This window comes from Juglans microcarpa x Juglans regia, chromosome 4S (assembly GCF_004785595.1).
Source record: "Juglans microcarpa x Juglans regia isolate MS1-56 chromosome 4S, Jm3101_v1.0, whole genome shotgun sequence".
NCBI classification, from domain to species: Eukaryota; Viridiplantae; Streptophyta; class Magnoliopsida; order Fagales; family Juglandaceae; genus Juglans; species Juglans microcarpa x Juglans regia.
Window position 1 is genome coordinate 15,803,457 of NC_054601.1, and position 15,322 is coordinate 15,818,778.

A 15,322-nucleotide genomic window follows, 5' to 3' on the forward strand; every position below is an offset into this window, starting at 1 on the left:
CTTTTTCCCGATAAAGTCTCACACTTTCTTGCCTTTTACCTCAATAGTTTTCCCGCTCAAATTCTTTAAGAACTAGTTGAACAAATATCAAGACAATACAACTTTGTATTATTTCCACAAGTAATATAGATCCAAGAAACAAGAATAAGAAACAAGGAATAAAATGACACGAGACTCAATAAATTTATACAAGTGAAAGAGTAATTATAAAACAAGATACCAACTAGAAAAATGTATTCAGCCCCTGTGATGATAAAGCTCAATCTATAAATATATTTCCTTATCTTTTTTGTAACTATATAACAACCTTTGAATATGCTACTTTTTGTTATCTACTTCTTCTTCTTCTTCTTCTTTTCGAATTTTCTTTTATTTTCATTTATTTTCTTTTCATTTCATTTCTCTTCTTTTCTTTTCTTTTTCTCTTCTTCTCTCTAATTAAATCACAAACAACAATACTCAATTGTGAAAATCAAGCAATTGAATTCAAGCACACAAGAATTGACAATGAAATAGAAGAGAATCAATGGAATGGCACTCCAAGCAATTGACAAACTTAGAGATCCAAGAAACCCTAAGTGATGCAAATTTTAGTCAAACCAAACAATCCTAAGAACTTCGGCAGCCTACTTTTTGTTGTTTTTTTTTTCTTGCTTTTTTTTTCGGCAACCTTAGAACAATAAAGCCCTATAATCAAAATTAAAGATGCAAGAATTAAAAGATAGAAATAGACTTGATTGGAAACCTTGCTCTGAATACCAAATGATATGAACCCGTGGGAATAAAATCTCTTGAACCCACAATCAATTTGAAATCTCTCCAAGAAAGTCAAAATCAAGTCAATGGATGGAGAACCTAGACTCGACGAGAACCTGTCTCAAGAACCCAGATTACAAGGAGGAACGCCACAAAGGTTGTGATTTACATTTGAGAAATTCAAAAGTTCAATCAAGAACAAGATGAGTAAAACTCAACTCACAATAAATAAATTTATCAAATTTCATAAACTCCTTAACATGAGGCTATAAAGAGTATTTAAAACAAAACCTAATTAAACCCTAGACAAAATAAAGCTCATTTTACACAAAATGCCCCTGGATGAACAGTGTCACAGCTACAGTACTACAGTAAAACACTAACCCTAGTTCAATAAAATAATAACTTTTCCTACATGCCCTTGCATAGGCCCCCCCTTAAGTCCTTCCCATAATAAACTCAATTATTCCAAACTAATAAAATAAGTCTTTTAAATGAATTAAACAAGTTGAAAGTCTTCAAGTGCCTAAAGCCTTTAAGTCATCCTTCAAGCCCAATCTTGAATGTTGGGCTCTTGCTAAACTAGTCCCAAGTGGATTGCATCAATCCTTGCATTGCCTCCTTGATCTTCTTGGCTATTGACCTTGTAATTGGCTCATCTGGAACTTGCAAAGGATCTTTAAGACTAGGTCTATGTTGGTGCCCATCACTTCGAAACATTGTTCCACAATTCCCGACACTACTCACCATGCTCTACTCCCATTAACCACACAACCATCCTTATCTTTGCAACACGCCATACGATGTGTCGCTTCACCTCATGGAGTACACACCACATGTACTTCCTTCACAGACATTATGCCACGTCACCACTATGGAGTACACTCCATGTGTACTCCCTTCACACACGCTACGCCACACAGAGTACACTCCACGTGTACTCTTCCCAATCCACACTTCATAACACAGTCCACACACTACACAGCACACTTCCCAACTATGCCGAGCACTTTACATACACAACACATTACATCACCACACTACGCAGTGAACTCTACAACTACTAACAGCACAGTGCACAACCTAACCAACCAACATTTGACATATAACATAAATAACGAGGGATAGATGGTTGTACCATTGACGGGGTTGACCTTGCGTTGTTCGCTGACTGTCACGATTGATAACGTTGGAAGGGTCGTACGTGGCGGCTAATCCATGTACAATGGCTTTTTGTCTATTGGAGGTGGCTAAAGGTGTGGGTCTGGAAGGGGCTGGGCATGGAGGGGCTTGGGAGGACATTGGTGGGGTGGTGGTGGCAGCGGTAAGGTGGTGCCGCGGCTCTACGGCGGCAGATCTAAGCCGTGCATGAGGGAGAGTCCGTGAGAGAGTGAGAGACAGTGGGGGGAGCTAGGTGGCTCGGCTGGACATGGGGGTTGGCTAAGAGAGGTCGTCGGTGGGAGGAGAAGCCTCTGGTGGTGGTGCGGTGTCCATGGGAGGCGGAGCTCAGCCGTGGGTATGGAGAACCCGTGCGTGGAGGAGCTGCATGCGTGCTATCTAAGGAGAGGCTACTGGCTTCGAGTCAAGGGGAGGAGGAAGGGGGAGGTCAGTGGGAGCTCATGGTGGTTCTTGGTGGCCTGGGTGGTCGCATACGGCGGTGCAAGAAGGAGATAAATGGGTGAAACCCATTTCGGTTGGGCTACGTAGGAGGAGAGAAAGAGCTGCCTGCGGTTCATCGGTGGTGGCAAGATGCTCGCTGACGTGAGGGGAAGATGCCGACAGTGGCGGTGAGGCTGGGCGGCGTGCAGTGGCACTGGGTTGGAGGAGAAGAGAATCTGGTGACAGGGAGGGAGGTTTTCGTCAAGCTCAAGGAGAGAGAGGGAAAAGGGAAAGTGAGGGAGAAAGAGAGAGGGCTTAGGTATTTAATCCAGACCCTTCATCTTGGGATCTACAAGATGATCTAACTGTGGGGAATTAAAACAAAGATTTAAAATGCATAAACATTAACTTAAGTAAAAGCACTGAGAGAAATTAATATGGAATATTATTTACTAAACTTTAGTTTATAAAATAATATTCGTTCATCATTAATAAAATGATGAAGTCTTGTTTAATATCTTTAAAAGAATAAAACCATTTAATTAATTAGTGTTTTCAACATGATTTAAATCCAATAATATTTTAAATAATTGAAATCATTTTAATAAATGATTTCCTACAATTATAATATTTTTAGAGCTCTTAAAAAATATTATAATTGTCTTATTTAAAATCTTGCTTGGTTCAATAACACTGAAAATATCTCATATAAATATTTTCAGGACATTTAAAATATTAGAGGGTTTTAAACACTGACTTACTTTAGAAATTACATAATATTTTTAAAAACATGCCATCGAGATTCAGCACGCATAACGAGACTCATAATCGAATTTGCTTACATTATAAAGGAGCGGGGTGTTACATTACTTCTACGGGAGGATCTAAGGTTGAAATGGTGACAAAAAAGCTATAAAATTGTAAAGCAAATTGATGATAGATCATGAAAACATACAGATAGCGCATGAGAATCTATTAAAACTTAACCAAATAAATAAATGACGTGGCCTTGTTATCTCAAGTAGTACTCAGTTTTTATAGCTACATATGCATATAATTCCCACTCACTCAAACTCATGGAACTAAAGAGATTTTCTAGACATATAATATAAGAATTCTATCACATCCTTAGATACCAGATAAATCTATTCAAATTATTTTTTCCATATAATTTTCCGTGTCTCACCACTTTCACATGCAAATATATATAGATAGAGTAATACTACTTATAGTTATGAAATGCGTAAATATTCTACAGTCGTTTTGAAAAAAGTAAAATTTACTTTTAAAAAATTATTATTTTTTATGTGAGTCATGTATTTATTTATTTTTTTAAGTGATTATATGACGCTTACATACTCATAACTGAAACTATCATTTCTCATATTTATTTCAAAAATATATTTTATCCAAAAATGTTAGTTCATGTGTCCTATAATTGCATTGCAGGACACATGGCTTGGTTGTACAATCAGGGACCCCTTACATGAGTAAAATGGAGAAGATCCAAAAATCCGAAAGCATCAAAATTTACTGAACCTGATCAACCCCATTAATAGTCAAATATTACTTTCCTTTTCTAATTGAGATTATCTTTTTATTGGGTATAAAACAAATCGACCACGTGCCTTACACATGACCATCAAACTAGTATATATTAAAAGTCAAAGAAACTATTAAACAACGGAGGACTGCAGGATTGCAAATAAATTGAGTCGAGCTGAATTCGAATAAAGGTATTCAAGATTGATTAGAATGTTAACTCATTCGAATCCAACTCTAATTCGAATAAATTTGAATATCCTTATTCGAAATTGGCTCGTTAACCATTAATATTGCCCGAACTCGGCTTGAGCTTGACTAGCTCGAGCTCAATTTTTTTTTTTAATTCTTATTTTTATCTTTTAATTAATATAAAATATTTTAAATTTTACCAAGATTCTAACCATTTAACTATCCACCCAAATGATTTTGATTAAAAAATTCTTGTTATATAAATTTTTATAAAATAAAATAACTTATAACTTTAAAGAAAATAATACATAAGATAAATGTAATAAACTAAACTATTTAAGATATATAGATAACATAATAAATCAAAAGTTCAAGTTTTTTTTTTATTTTTTTAAAAAAAAAGTGCCAATAGCCACACATATAGCGACTCCATTCAAAGTTTATTTAAAAGCTCTCACTTATGACCGAAGAATACCATAAAAATATTATTATATTTGAAGGTTTGACACCGTTATTTGACACCGCTTTTACGTCCCGCTTGACGTGTCCACTCTACTATGGCATTCCTTCCCTTTTTTTATTTGGAACTTGCTTCTCGCGTTTGACTTTCACTATCACCTCTGCACTTTCGCTTTTCACCTATACACTTGCACTTTCTTTTATTTTTTTTTCTCAATCCTCTGCACCTCCACCCATTACATTTTCCCCAAACCAGTGCTGACTGCACCCAAACCCCGACGCACAAAAGACCCATCTCCGACCGGCACGAGAGACCCATTTTCGGCGTCATTGCTCTGCATTTCGTCTCCTTCACGGTAGATTTCTCCATTTTCGCATTTCGTCTAGATTTCTTGATTTGAACTGACATTGAAGTTTATTTAGAGTGGGAGTAAAGAATAGAATTGATGTTTGATTGTCATAATTACTCTAAGGAGAAGAATGTGAAGTTGGCGGTAAATGAGTTCACTGATTATGCGAGTATTTGGTGGGATCCATTAGTGACCAATAGGAGGAGGAATCTTGAGAGGCCTGTAGAAACTTGGAGAGAGTTGAAAGATATCATGAGACGGAGATTTGTACCTAGCCACTACTATAGATACCTTTATCAAAAACTACAAAATCTTACACAAGGGTCTAGGAGTGTAGAGGATTACCATAATGAGATGGAGGTAGCTATGATTCGGGCTAATGTAGTGGAGGATCGAGAGGCCACGATGGCTAGATTTTTGAGTGGGTTGAATAGAGATATAGCCAATGTAGTTGAGTCGCAACATTATGTGGAGGTAGAGGACATGATACACATGGCTATGAAGGTGGAGAGGCAATTGAAAAGAAAGGGTACATCAATGTATACTTTGGTTTCTAGTACTCCTTGAAAACCAAAGTGGGACAAAAATGATCAAGCTGTAACAAAGGGAAGACCGAACCACCGAAGGAAAAAGATGAGGGTGAGGCTAAAATATCAAGAAAAAAAGAGAATGAATTGAAAAACAATTGTGAGACTGAGAGTTCAGAAAAAGAGGAGAGTGGAAGAAGAAAAAGAGAGTGGAAAGAAAAAAGAGAGTGAGAGGAAAAAAGAGAATGAGTCTGAAAAATCAAGAGAAAGAGAGAGTGAAAAAGAAAATAGAGAGGTGGCTGAGAGTTAAGAAAAAAGAGTGGAGCCACGAGAGGAAAAAGAAAGAGAGATTACAGAGAGAAACAGAAAGACAATATTGAATTTTATTTGAGTTGAGTTTACTCCTTTCGTTCTTGATTGAACTTTGAACTTATCAAAGGTAAATCACAACCTTTGTAGCGTTCCTCCTTGTAATTTGGGTTCTTGAGACGAGTTCTTCAACGGGTCTAGATTTTAATATAATCCAGGTTTATGAAACGAGTTCTCATCGGGTCTAGATTCTCTATCCATTGACTTGATTTTCGCTTTCTTGGGTGAGTTTTCAAATTGATTGTGGGTTCAAGGGATTCCATTCCCGGGGGTTCATATTATAATCCGCTAAGAAATTTCCTTCCCGATAAATATGTTGAACCGTCACATTCATCCTTCTCAACAAATCTTGAATATCTTCCCAAAAATCTTCCAAATACCAGACCGAACATTGCTTTTCCCTTAACCATTTTATAACCATCATAGAATCTATCTCAATATCAAGATTAAGTAAACCAAAAGATTTGGCAAGACTCAATCCAGTCAACAATCCTAATAATTCTGTTTAGTTATTCATCCTGTCACCAAAAAGTTAGCAAAAGTAGCCAAGAAATTACCGTGATGATTGTGGAAGATGCCGCCTGCTCCCATCGCACCTGGGTTACCAACACAACTTCCATCTGTGTTTAGCTTTATACGACCAACCACAGGAGGATACCAACAAATTAAAATAGGCATCTTCAAAGGCACCGATGTGAACGGTACTTCCAGCATTTTCAAGATCATTTGGTCACGGCACGAGAGCTCCTCTTTGTCTTTCAATTTCAGTGCCGACCAGATAACGTGATATTTGATTCTCGCCCAGACCATCTGTACCATTTCACTATTATCTTCCATTCGAGCTTTACACCTTCTCTTCCATAGGCACCATAGAACAATACATGGTATGATACCAAAAGGTCAGTGAACTTTTGTAGAATTCTTAGCTTGCTGAAACCAGCAATCCACTCAATCCCTCCATCCCCTCCCTCGCATAGGTAGTAAACCCACACAATAAAAAACTTTGTCCCATATCAGTTCGGCAAACTCCCCTTTTGCCAAAATATGGTTTAAATCCTCATATTCCCCAAAGACACAACAGTTGCATTTAGACACAAGGGGAATACCAATCTTGTGAACATTATCATCCACACTCAACACATTCAAAAAAGCTTTCCATACCATCATCGACACTTTTTTGGGTAAGGAGGAATGTCATACCCACTTCAACCATGCAACCTCCAGAGCACGAATAAGTAAACAAGACCAAGCACTTTTTATAGTAAACTTCCCATCAACATTTTTCAGTCCATACCAAAATATCCTCACCATCCTTATGTTGACCCAAACTGTGCATAATAAAGTAAACTTTATCTACCCCAACCAGCCGCACAAGCAAGTCGAAATCCCATTCATTATCAAGTCTGCACTCTTGAATCAAAATCTTGGGAAAAGGACAAATCAAAAATTAGTTTTTTAGAAGCCCCTCATCAGACCACCTGTCATGCCAAAAAGAGATTCTTCCCTCTCTTATTTTACAACGAGAGTGATTTAATGCCAATAGAAGACTCCTCACAATCATATGCCCATTTTTGGAGCCTTTACATGGATCAACAAATGACACATGATTATTCTTCACGTACTTAGCTCGGAAAAAATTCGCCCAAAGAGATTTCTTATGTAAAAGCTTCCATGTGAATTTTACATGTAAAGAAAGCTGAATATCCTCCAATCTCTTTATTCCTAACCCTCCTTCCTCCACTGGGAAACAAATCTTCTTCCAAGATTGCCAACACATTTATCTCTCCCATCTGAAGAACCCCAAAAAAACTTCCTAAGTCATCCATTAATTCTTTCCAAAACTGTTTTAGGAACATTTATACAAGACAAAAGATGCCTCGGTAGGCTCATCAAAATTTACTGCATCAAAATCAACCGAGCTCCTTGAGACAATAAATTCAATTTCCACCCACCAATTCTATCACATATTTTATGCACAATATCATCTAAGTGAACTACCTTCAGTCTACCTGAGACGATCGGGACACCCAAGTAGCGAAAGGGAAATCTTCCTTCCTAAAAACCAAATTCACGTAGAAGTAGCCGACGCCAAACAAGGTTGATTGCTGTGGAAAAATGAAGGGAAGATTTACCAACACTAATTTTCTAGCCTTACCAGCTTTCATATAAATAAAAAATTCTCACAATATTCCACAACGATTTGAGGCTACCATTTGTGAAAATCACAATATCATCTGCATAGAACAAATGATAAATGAGTGGAACACCTCGTGGATGTGAGAAAGGCTCAATCTTGCCTTCACCAAAATCCTATTTTAGCAACTTTGATAAAATCTCCTCTACTAAAATAAACAATAGAGGAGATAAAGGATCCTCTTGCCGAAGTCTCCTCCCACCTTTAAAAAAACCTTTAGAAATCCCATTCATGACTATCGAGAACCAAGGAGACGAAATAAAATTACTAATCAAATCGCACACTTGCGAAGAAAACCCAAATGCTTCCACCATATGCAATAAAAAAAACTCATTCTACACTATCGTATGCTTTAGCCACATCCACCTTCATCAAGACATTACCATTTTGCCTTTTGGAATTAATAGAGTGTACCATTTCTTGAATCAAACTTATGTTGTCAAAGATGCTTCTACCAGGGAGAAAAGTTCCTTGCTTAGGCGAGATCAATCTAGAGAAAATAGGAGTAAGTCTTTGAACAAGTATCTTAGAATAGATTTTGTATATAACGGAGCACAAACTGATTGGGCGAAACTTGTCGAAGCTTGTTGGATTATCAACTTTTGGAATGAGCACGAATGAGGAAGCCGAATAAAACTAAGGAAAAACCTTTCCACAAAAAAAATCTCTAACAACATCCAACACATCCATCTTCACAATATCCCAACATGATCTATAAAACCCCACTCCAAAGCCGTCTAGACCTGGGCTACTATCAATTGGAATAGCAAAAATCGCATCCTTCACTTCCTCTAATGACAGAATCCTGCAGATCAACACATTTTCTTCCTCCACAATTGATGCCTCAACAAGAGAAGATAAATTTGGAAGGGATGACCTTAGCTTTGATTTAAGAAAATCCTCAAAATACTCCACTGCCCCCACATGAACCACTTCAGGCGTAGCTAGGACCCTTCCATCCGCAAGTTTCATATTTTCTATTTTCTTGGTTTTGACAGATTTCATCACACAAAAAAATTGTGCAGAAGCTTCCCCCTGTTTTATCCAACTAACTTTTGCCATTTGCCTCAACCGAGTTTCTTCTCTACCCACCCACATATCCAGCTCAACTCTAGAAGCTAACAAATCCAGCTCCGTGTCCTCCGAGAAAGCCACCTGCAAGTCCTGTTCTAGAACTGCCACACGTTGCTCCAAATTCCGGATATGATATTTAGTATTACCAAATACATTTTTATTCCATTCCCTCAAAGAGTTTTTCATAAACTTTAACTTTCTAGCAAGCCCGAAAAACCCCGAATCCCCAGTTTCTACCTCCCACCCTTTCTTTATTAGATCAAAAAAAGCCTCATGTTCAATCCACATCTGTTAGAAATTAAATGAAGGCATACCCTATAAGTGAATCTTGCTTAGCTGAAGCATCATTGGAGCATGATCAGAGGAAGTTCTAGGCAAATATTTCAAATGAATATCTTGCCAAACCAGCAAAGGATTTGACATCAACACCGCACGATCTAAAAATGCCCAACTTCTCGCCTGTCCCCCTTGCTCGTTACACCATGAAAACCGACTACCAGAAAATTAACATCCAAGAGTCCACACACATCAATAAAATCATTGAAATCTTGCATAGCACAAGAAGATCTAGGCCAAGCACCATGTCGTTCAGAATCATTCCCGATAATATTAAAGTCACCCATAACAATCCACTTTTCCTAAGATAAATTCAAGCTAACCAAATCTCTCCATAAACTAGTGCGATCCACCTGAGTACATCGTGCATATACAAAGGAAAGAAAAATTTCCATCCCATTGAGCTGCACCCCAACCGTAATCTGTTGATCTCCAATAGCAACTACTCTCACTTGCCAACCTTGTTCCCATAAAAGCCACAATTTCCCACCATGTACCTCATTCTAAATTCCATGGGCAAATCCCAAATCATTACACAACATCAGCAAATGTTGCTGAGTTCGAAACGGCTCTGCTATACCAAGAAACCCAGGTTTACATTGTTTTACCAATTTCTGCAAACGCTTTTTGGAGGTTCCCAGACCCCTCACATTCCAATACAACATAGATTGCATCATATATTCATTCGATTGGGCTTGCTAGGAGCCCTGGCTAAACTTTGCAATTTAATACCAGCCTCCTTCTCTTTCTATTTTTTTTTTTTTTTATCATGCTCCGAATCATAGGTCTTCTCCTTGTTAATATTATTCGTAGGCTCTAACGTCTCCCCGTCCGAAAAACATCCATCATCAATAAACGACGCTATGACATTTTTTTTTTTTCACACTCCCTGACTTCTCAACAGCCATTTTCGAAACAGAGACACCACCATTAGCAAATTCAAGATTTTCATTTAGGGAAACAAGGTATGTGCCATGGATGTCAAACTCAAAAATTAGGACTGGTTCAATAAGCCGATCCAGAATACCATCATTAGAACCATTCTTTTCTTTTTCATGCACCATTTCACCCACCATCAATTCCACATTAGCATTAGCCCCGGCATCATCCACTGCAGCTACCCCAGTTTCTGTAGCCACCATATCCGTAAGCACCATAGCTGATATCAACATCTCTTGATGTAAATTTCCACCAACTTAATCATCCTCGATTTTCTCATTCTGAGAACTTTCCACAATCACCGGCGTCTCACCATCTTGTTGCATCGTCTTAGCATGATTCTGCATTTTTTAATCCATATTCTTCCACGTCTTCCACCTTCATTCACATTCCCTTGCAAGATACATTTAGCCCCCTTACAACTTTTCGCGCTTGTACCATGCATTGTTGACAGTATGCCGGAAGAGTTTCATACTCCACTTCTTGAAAGAAACTAGACGGGCCATTTGGGAGACCAATCTAGAAACCTAAAATCGGTTCCACAGACACATCCATTTCAGCACACACTCTTGCATCATCAGTTCTCGTAGCACATTTAGTATTGTTATCCCGACGTAGAAACTTTCCCAACGGACTTACTATATTTTGAAGGAAAGCCTCATGATAGTAATTCGGAGGTAAGCCAGGGAGAAAAATCCAAACTGGAACAAGAGATGGCTCTTTGTCTTCACAGAAATCAGTTGTCCAATGGAAAAGTTGTGGTTTGGTGCATGCAGAGTAACCTCCACCTCTGGAAGAGGTTGTGGTTTCTGTGCCACCAGATCAGTAAACGTCCACCCAATAGCCGATGTCAACGGCCCACCCTGGGCGCTAGCGGCCGCCATGTAAACCATAGGGCCTCAACCTCAAAAATACAAAACCTACAAATCGCACAAATCGCCAAAACAAGAGCTCCGAAAGTCCCGGCGCCAAAATGAATATTATACTTGTTATTCGTAGTACTAACTATATTATTATTAAATATATCATAGTATACATTACTAAATATTATATTTATAAGTGTATTACAAGCATATGGTATATAAGTTTATAGTTATAATATATAAGTTATTGTACATATATTACATTATAAAAAAGAAATACCATCAACTTATGTTATGATGCGATTATATATAATTATATTTAATCAATTATAAAGTTAATTTGGTAATTGTTTCGAGTAATTTATATTCACTCATTTATTTATAATTACCATAACAATAGGGTATAATCTATATAACAATTATAAAATTAATAAATAACATTAATGTTATATTATAATATAATATATATATATATATATAATTATAAACTAAATTTATAAAATAAACCGTATTACATATATAAATTAGCTTGATATATCATATAACTGGTAGTAAAATAAATAACTAGATATTCATAACTAATTACATAAAGTATATTTTATAAAAATAATTACGAAAATTACCCTATACAAACTTTGGGAATATAATAAATATGTTAAATAAGATAAACTATAAATAAACTAATAATATATAATTAAGTATATAAAATATAACTAACATGCAATAAATATAATACATACATATATAACACATTAAAAGTTTCAAAATGAGTTCAAACAAGTAAAGTACTCGAGGTTATACAAGTTTCATTCACGAGCTTATAAATTAAACCAAATAATTGAGTCAAGTTCATACGAGTTTTACATGTTTAATATTCGAACCATTATCGTGTTTATCAACCTATTTAGTAAATGAACCAAATTCAAACTAAATATATACTAGCCAAGTACAAACCATTCACAAGCTACTAGGATGATTTGCAGCCGTAGGTCATGGGCATCCAAAGTTGGCCCAATTAAGTTACACATGCATTCCAGCCAATTCCTTGTTTAACATTACTACATTAGCCACTGTTTGGAAAACATCGATCTCAGTTGGCAGTGGGAGCCGATCGAGGAAAAAAAAACATCATGAATCAATTAATTATTGGTGTTTCAAAAAGCTTCCCATGCTTTGAAAAAAACAAATGAAATTAATTTCATGTGCTTAAATTTTATTGATAGACAAAAAATACAACTCACAAAAAAAAATCTATTCAATCAATTAATGCACGAAAATACAACTGGTCACCATTAATGTCGATTTTTCTTAGCGGGAAGGAAGCCAGTTAAATAGTCGACGCCTTTTCACTTACTTTGCCACTTACAATTTATGTCTGTCATTTCCATCGTTTCTGTTCATTACAAATCCAGCTAAGAAACTTGAAGTTGGGAAAAAAAAAATAGTGAAAGAAAGAACGAGAGAGCACAAAATGCCGGCCGGTTGCTTATTGCACTTGCCACTGGAGGCATGCACAACTTTCAACTTGGAGAAGGCCGTATGCAACCATGGCAGTTTCATGATGGCTCCTAACTCTTGGATTCCATCCACCCAAATTCTTCAACGTCCGTTACGACTTTCAAACTTCAATACCTCTGTCGTTGTTTCTATTTCACACCCTCCGGGCAATGCCTCTATCATCATTGAAGTCCATAATACTGACAATGTTTCTCCCCAGGATGAGAAAATTATCCTGGTATTTCTCTCTCTAATGTTTGTTTGCATGTGCTGCATGTCGTAATTAAAAAAGCCATTAACAACAAAAGCATTACGAAGAAAAACGATAAATTAATGTACGTGCGGTGGCATGCATGCGAATGGCAGGAACAGGTCGCTCGGATGCTAAGGATATCAGAGAGAGATGAAACGGATTTGAGGGAGTTCCAAAATTTGCATCCAGAAGCAAAGGAGAAAGGTTTTGGTCGATCTTTTCGTTCTCCCACAATATTTGAAGACGCCATTAAGTCTATCCTCCTTTGCAACTGCACGTAAGTTCTGATTTTTAATGTTCTGATGTTATACAGCGGTAGTAGTTTTTTTTTTTCCTTCTCTACCCGTAACTAGAAGTATTTGTACGTTCTTTTCGTTCTTCCACACTATATATTTGAATATGCGCCATTAAGCCATGCATTAATCATCCTTTGCAAAAAGTTCTTCTATCTATCGTTCTCGTTTGGAGACTACAAGTATATAAAATTATATTTAAAAAAATTTTAAAATTATAATAATATCTTTTTAAAATAATAATTTTTCTTTTATCCTCATTTATCAATTAGACTGGAGACGCAATTTTCGCTCTAGACGGCACAGTACGTACTACGTAGCCCATATTATTACTTTCCCGCTTAATGGTTTCATTTGATTTTATTTTTTTAATGCAATTTTGGGACCATAAATATACTAATCCTTCTTATATCTGCAATATTGATCAATAGGTGGAAAAGGTCATTGGACATGGCCAAAGCTCTTTGTGGGCTTCAATCACAATTAGCCAATGGTCTGATATCCACGAAATGTGATGATTTAAACAAAAAATCTCCTAATAAAGGATCAAAGAGAAAGCGAGCTGCAACTGAAAAACTAACCGAGGACAAAAAATGTGCCGAGGACCGTTCAGATTCTCAGATGTTAAATGGCAAAGGTATGCCGTCTGATCTAGGGAATTTCCCGAGCTCGAGAGAACTTGTTAGCCTGGACGAGTATTTCTTGGAAAAGCATTGCAATCTTGGGTATCGAGCAAAACGCATTCTACAACTCGCTAAACATGTGGAGAGTGGAAAGCTTGACCTTCAAAAATTTGAAAAGGAGTCTAATAGCGTATCCTCCCAGGAAGTATTTGTCAAATTGAAGAGAATTAAAGGGTTCGGTCCGTTTGCATGCGCTAACTTGATGATGTGCATGGGATTTTATGAAATGGTTCCCATGGATTCTGAAACTAGACGTCATTTACAACAGGTTCTCGAGAGCATTATTTTATTGCATGCCTTCATATATGTAGATCTACAACAAAGTCATGTATATAGATGTCGTACGTAGTGTTTTCTGATCTCTACTAATATTATCATTCATTGTGCGCGCATGTAAGGTTCACGGGAAAGAGAAGGAGAATGTCAAGGAATCTATTAAAGATCTTTACAATAAATATGCACCATTTCAGAGTTTGGCATACTGGTATGCTTCATTTCATGCAAACATGATTGCTATTTTCAAAACTATATGCTATAAATTATGTCAGTACTCTTCTTGATCATATATATATATATTGGTCTCTTATAATTGGTTCTTCTTTTCCGAATTTCTTCATTATTTTTTTGAATTCTGGTTTTCCAGAAAATCATTTTTAGTTTCTGTTGCTTTCAGGTTCGAGCTGGTGGAGGACTACGAAAAGAAATTTGGAAAGTTAAGCGAGTTGCCAAGCTCTAGTTATCATATTGTCACTTCAACTCGATCAGATTCAAGGGTACCAGTACTTGGGTTTTCTGCTGAGACGTCATGATTGAATTCCAGGCATTTTGATCGACCATCCTATATTAATATTTCTCTTTGTCCAATCAATCATGTATTAACCCAAGAGAAGAGCATGGCACTATGTTTTAGCTTTACTTAATTCATGATTAGTCGATCGACACAGTAGTGGCAGTAATTACATTTACTGAGCTTTTCAATGAACATTTATATAATGATTCTGGATTGCTGTGTTTGTTGGAATTTAACACCCTTACCATTTATTGGGTAAGACTGATATCTGGATATTCACTATATTTGTCTTCTCTCTCATGATCAATGATTTTATGGCTTCAGATTATTTGAGGACTACTTAGACAACTAACTTCCCAATAAATAAGACTTCTGGACTTCTCCAGTTAATGATAGCAATCCGAAATGGTAAACAAGATCTTGATAAGTCATTAATTGGCCAGCTCGCACAAATAGTTTTTTATACGTACAATTTTATCCCAATCACGCTGGATTTTTTCAATACAAGCCACACGTACGGAACGTTATCATTCCCAAGAATGTGTCCAAGATAAAAATATATAAATTAATCAATTTTATAATTATTATACAACTCGATAAAATAGT

General features: G+C 36.7%; 1 protein-coding gene across 1 annotated transcript; it reads left to right on the top strand.

Moving 5' to 3' along the window:
• The first annotated feature begins 13,687 nt into the window (after window positions 1-13,687).
• Window positions 13,688-15,039, top strand: LOC121262259. Its single transcript, XM_041164656.1, has 3 exons — window positions 13,688-14,194; window positions 14,325-14,410; window positions 14,600-15,039. The coding sequence occupies exons 1-3, from the start codon at window positions 13,694-13,696 to the stop codon at window positions 14,733-14,735; spliced, it is 723 nt and encodes a 240-aa protein (XP_041020590.1). The 5' UTR covers window positions 13,688-13,693; the 3' UTR covers window positions 14,736-15,039.
• The last annotated feature ends 283 nt before the right edge of the window (window positions 15,040-15,322 follow it).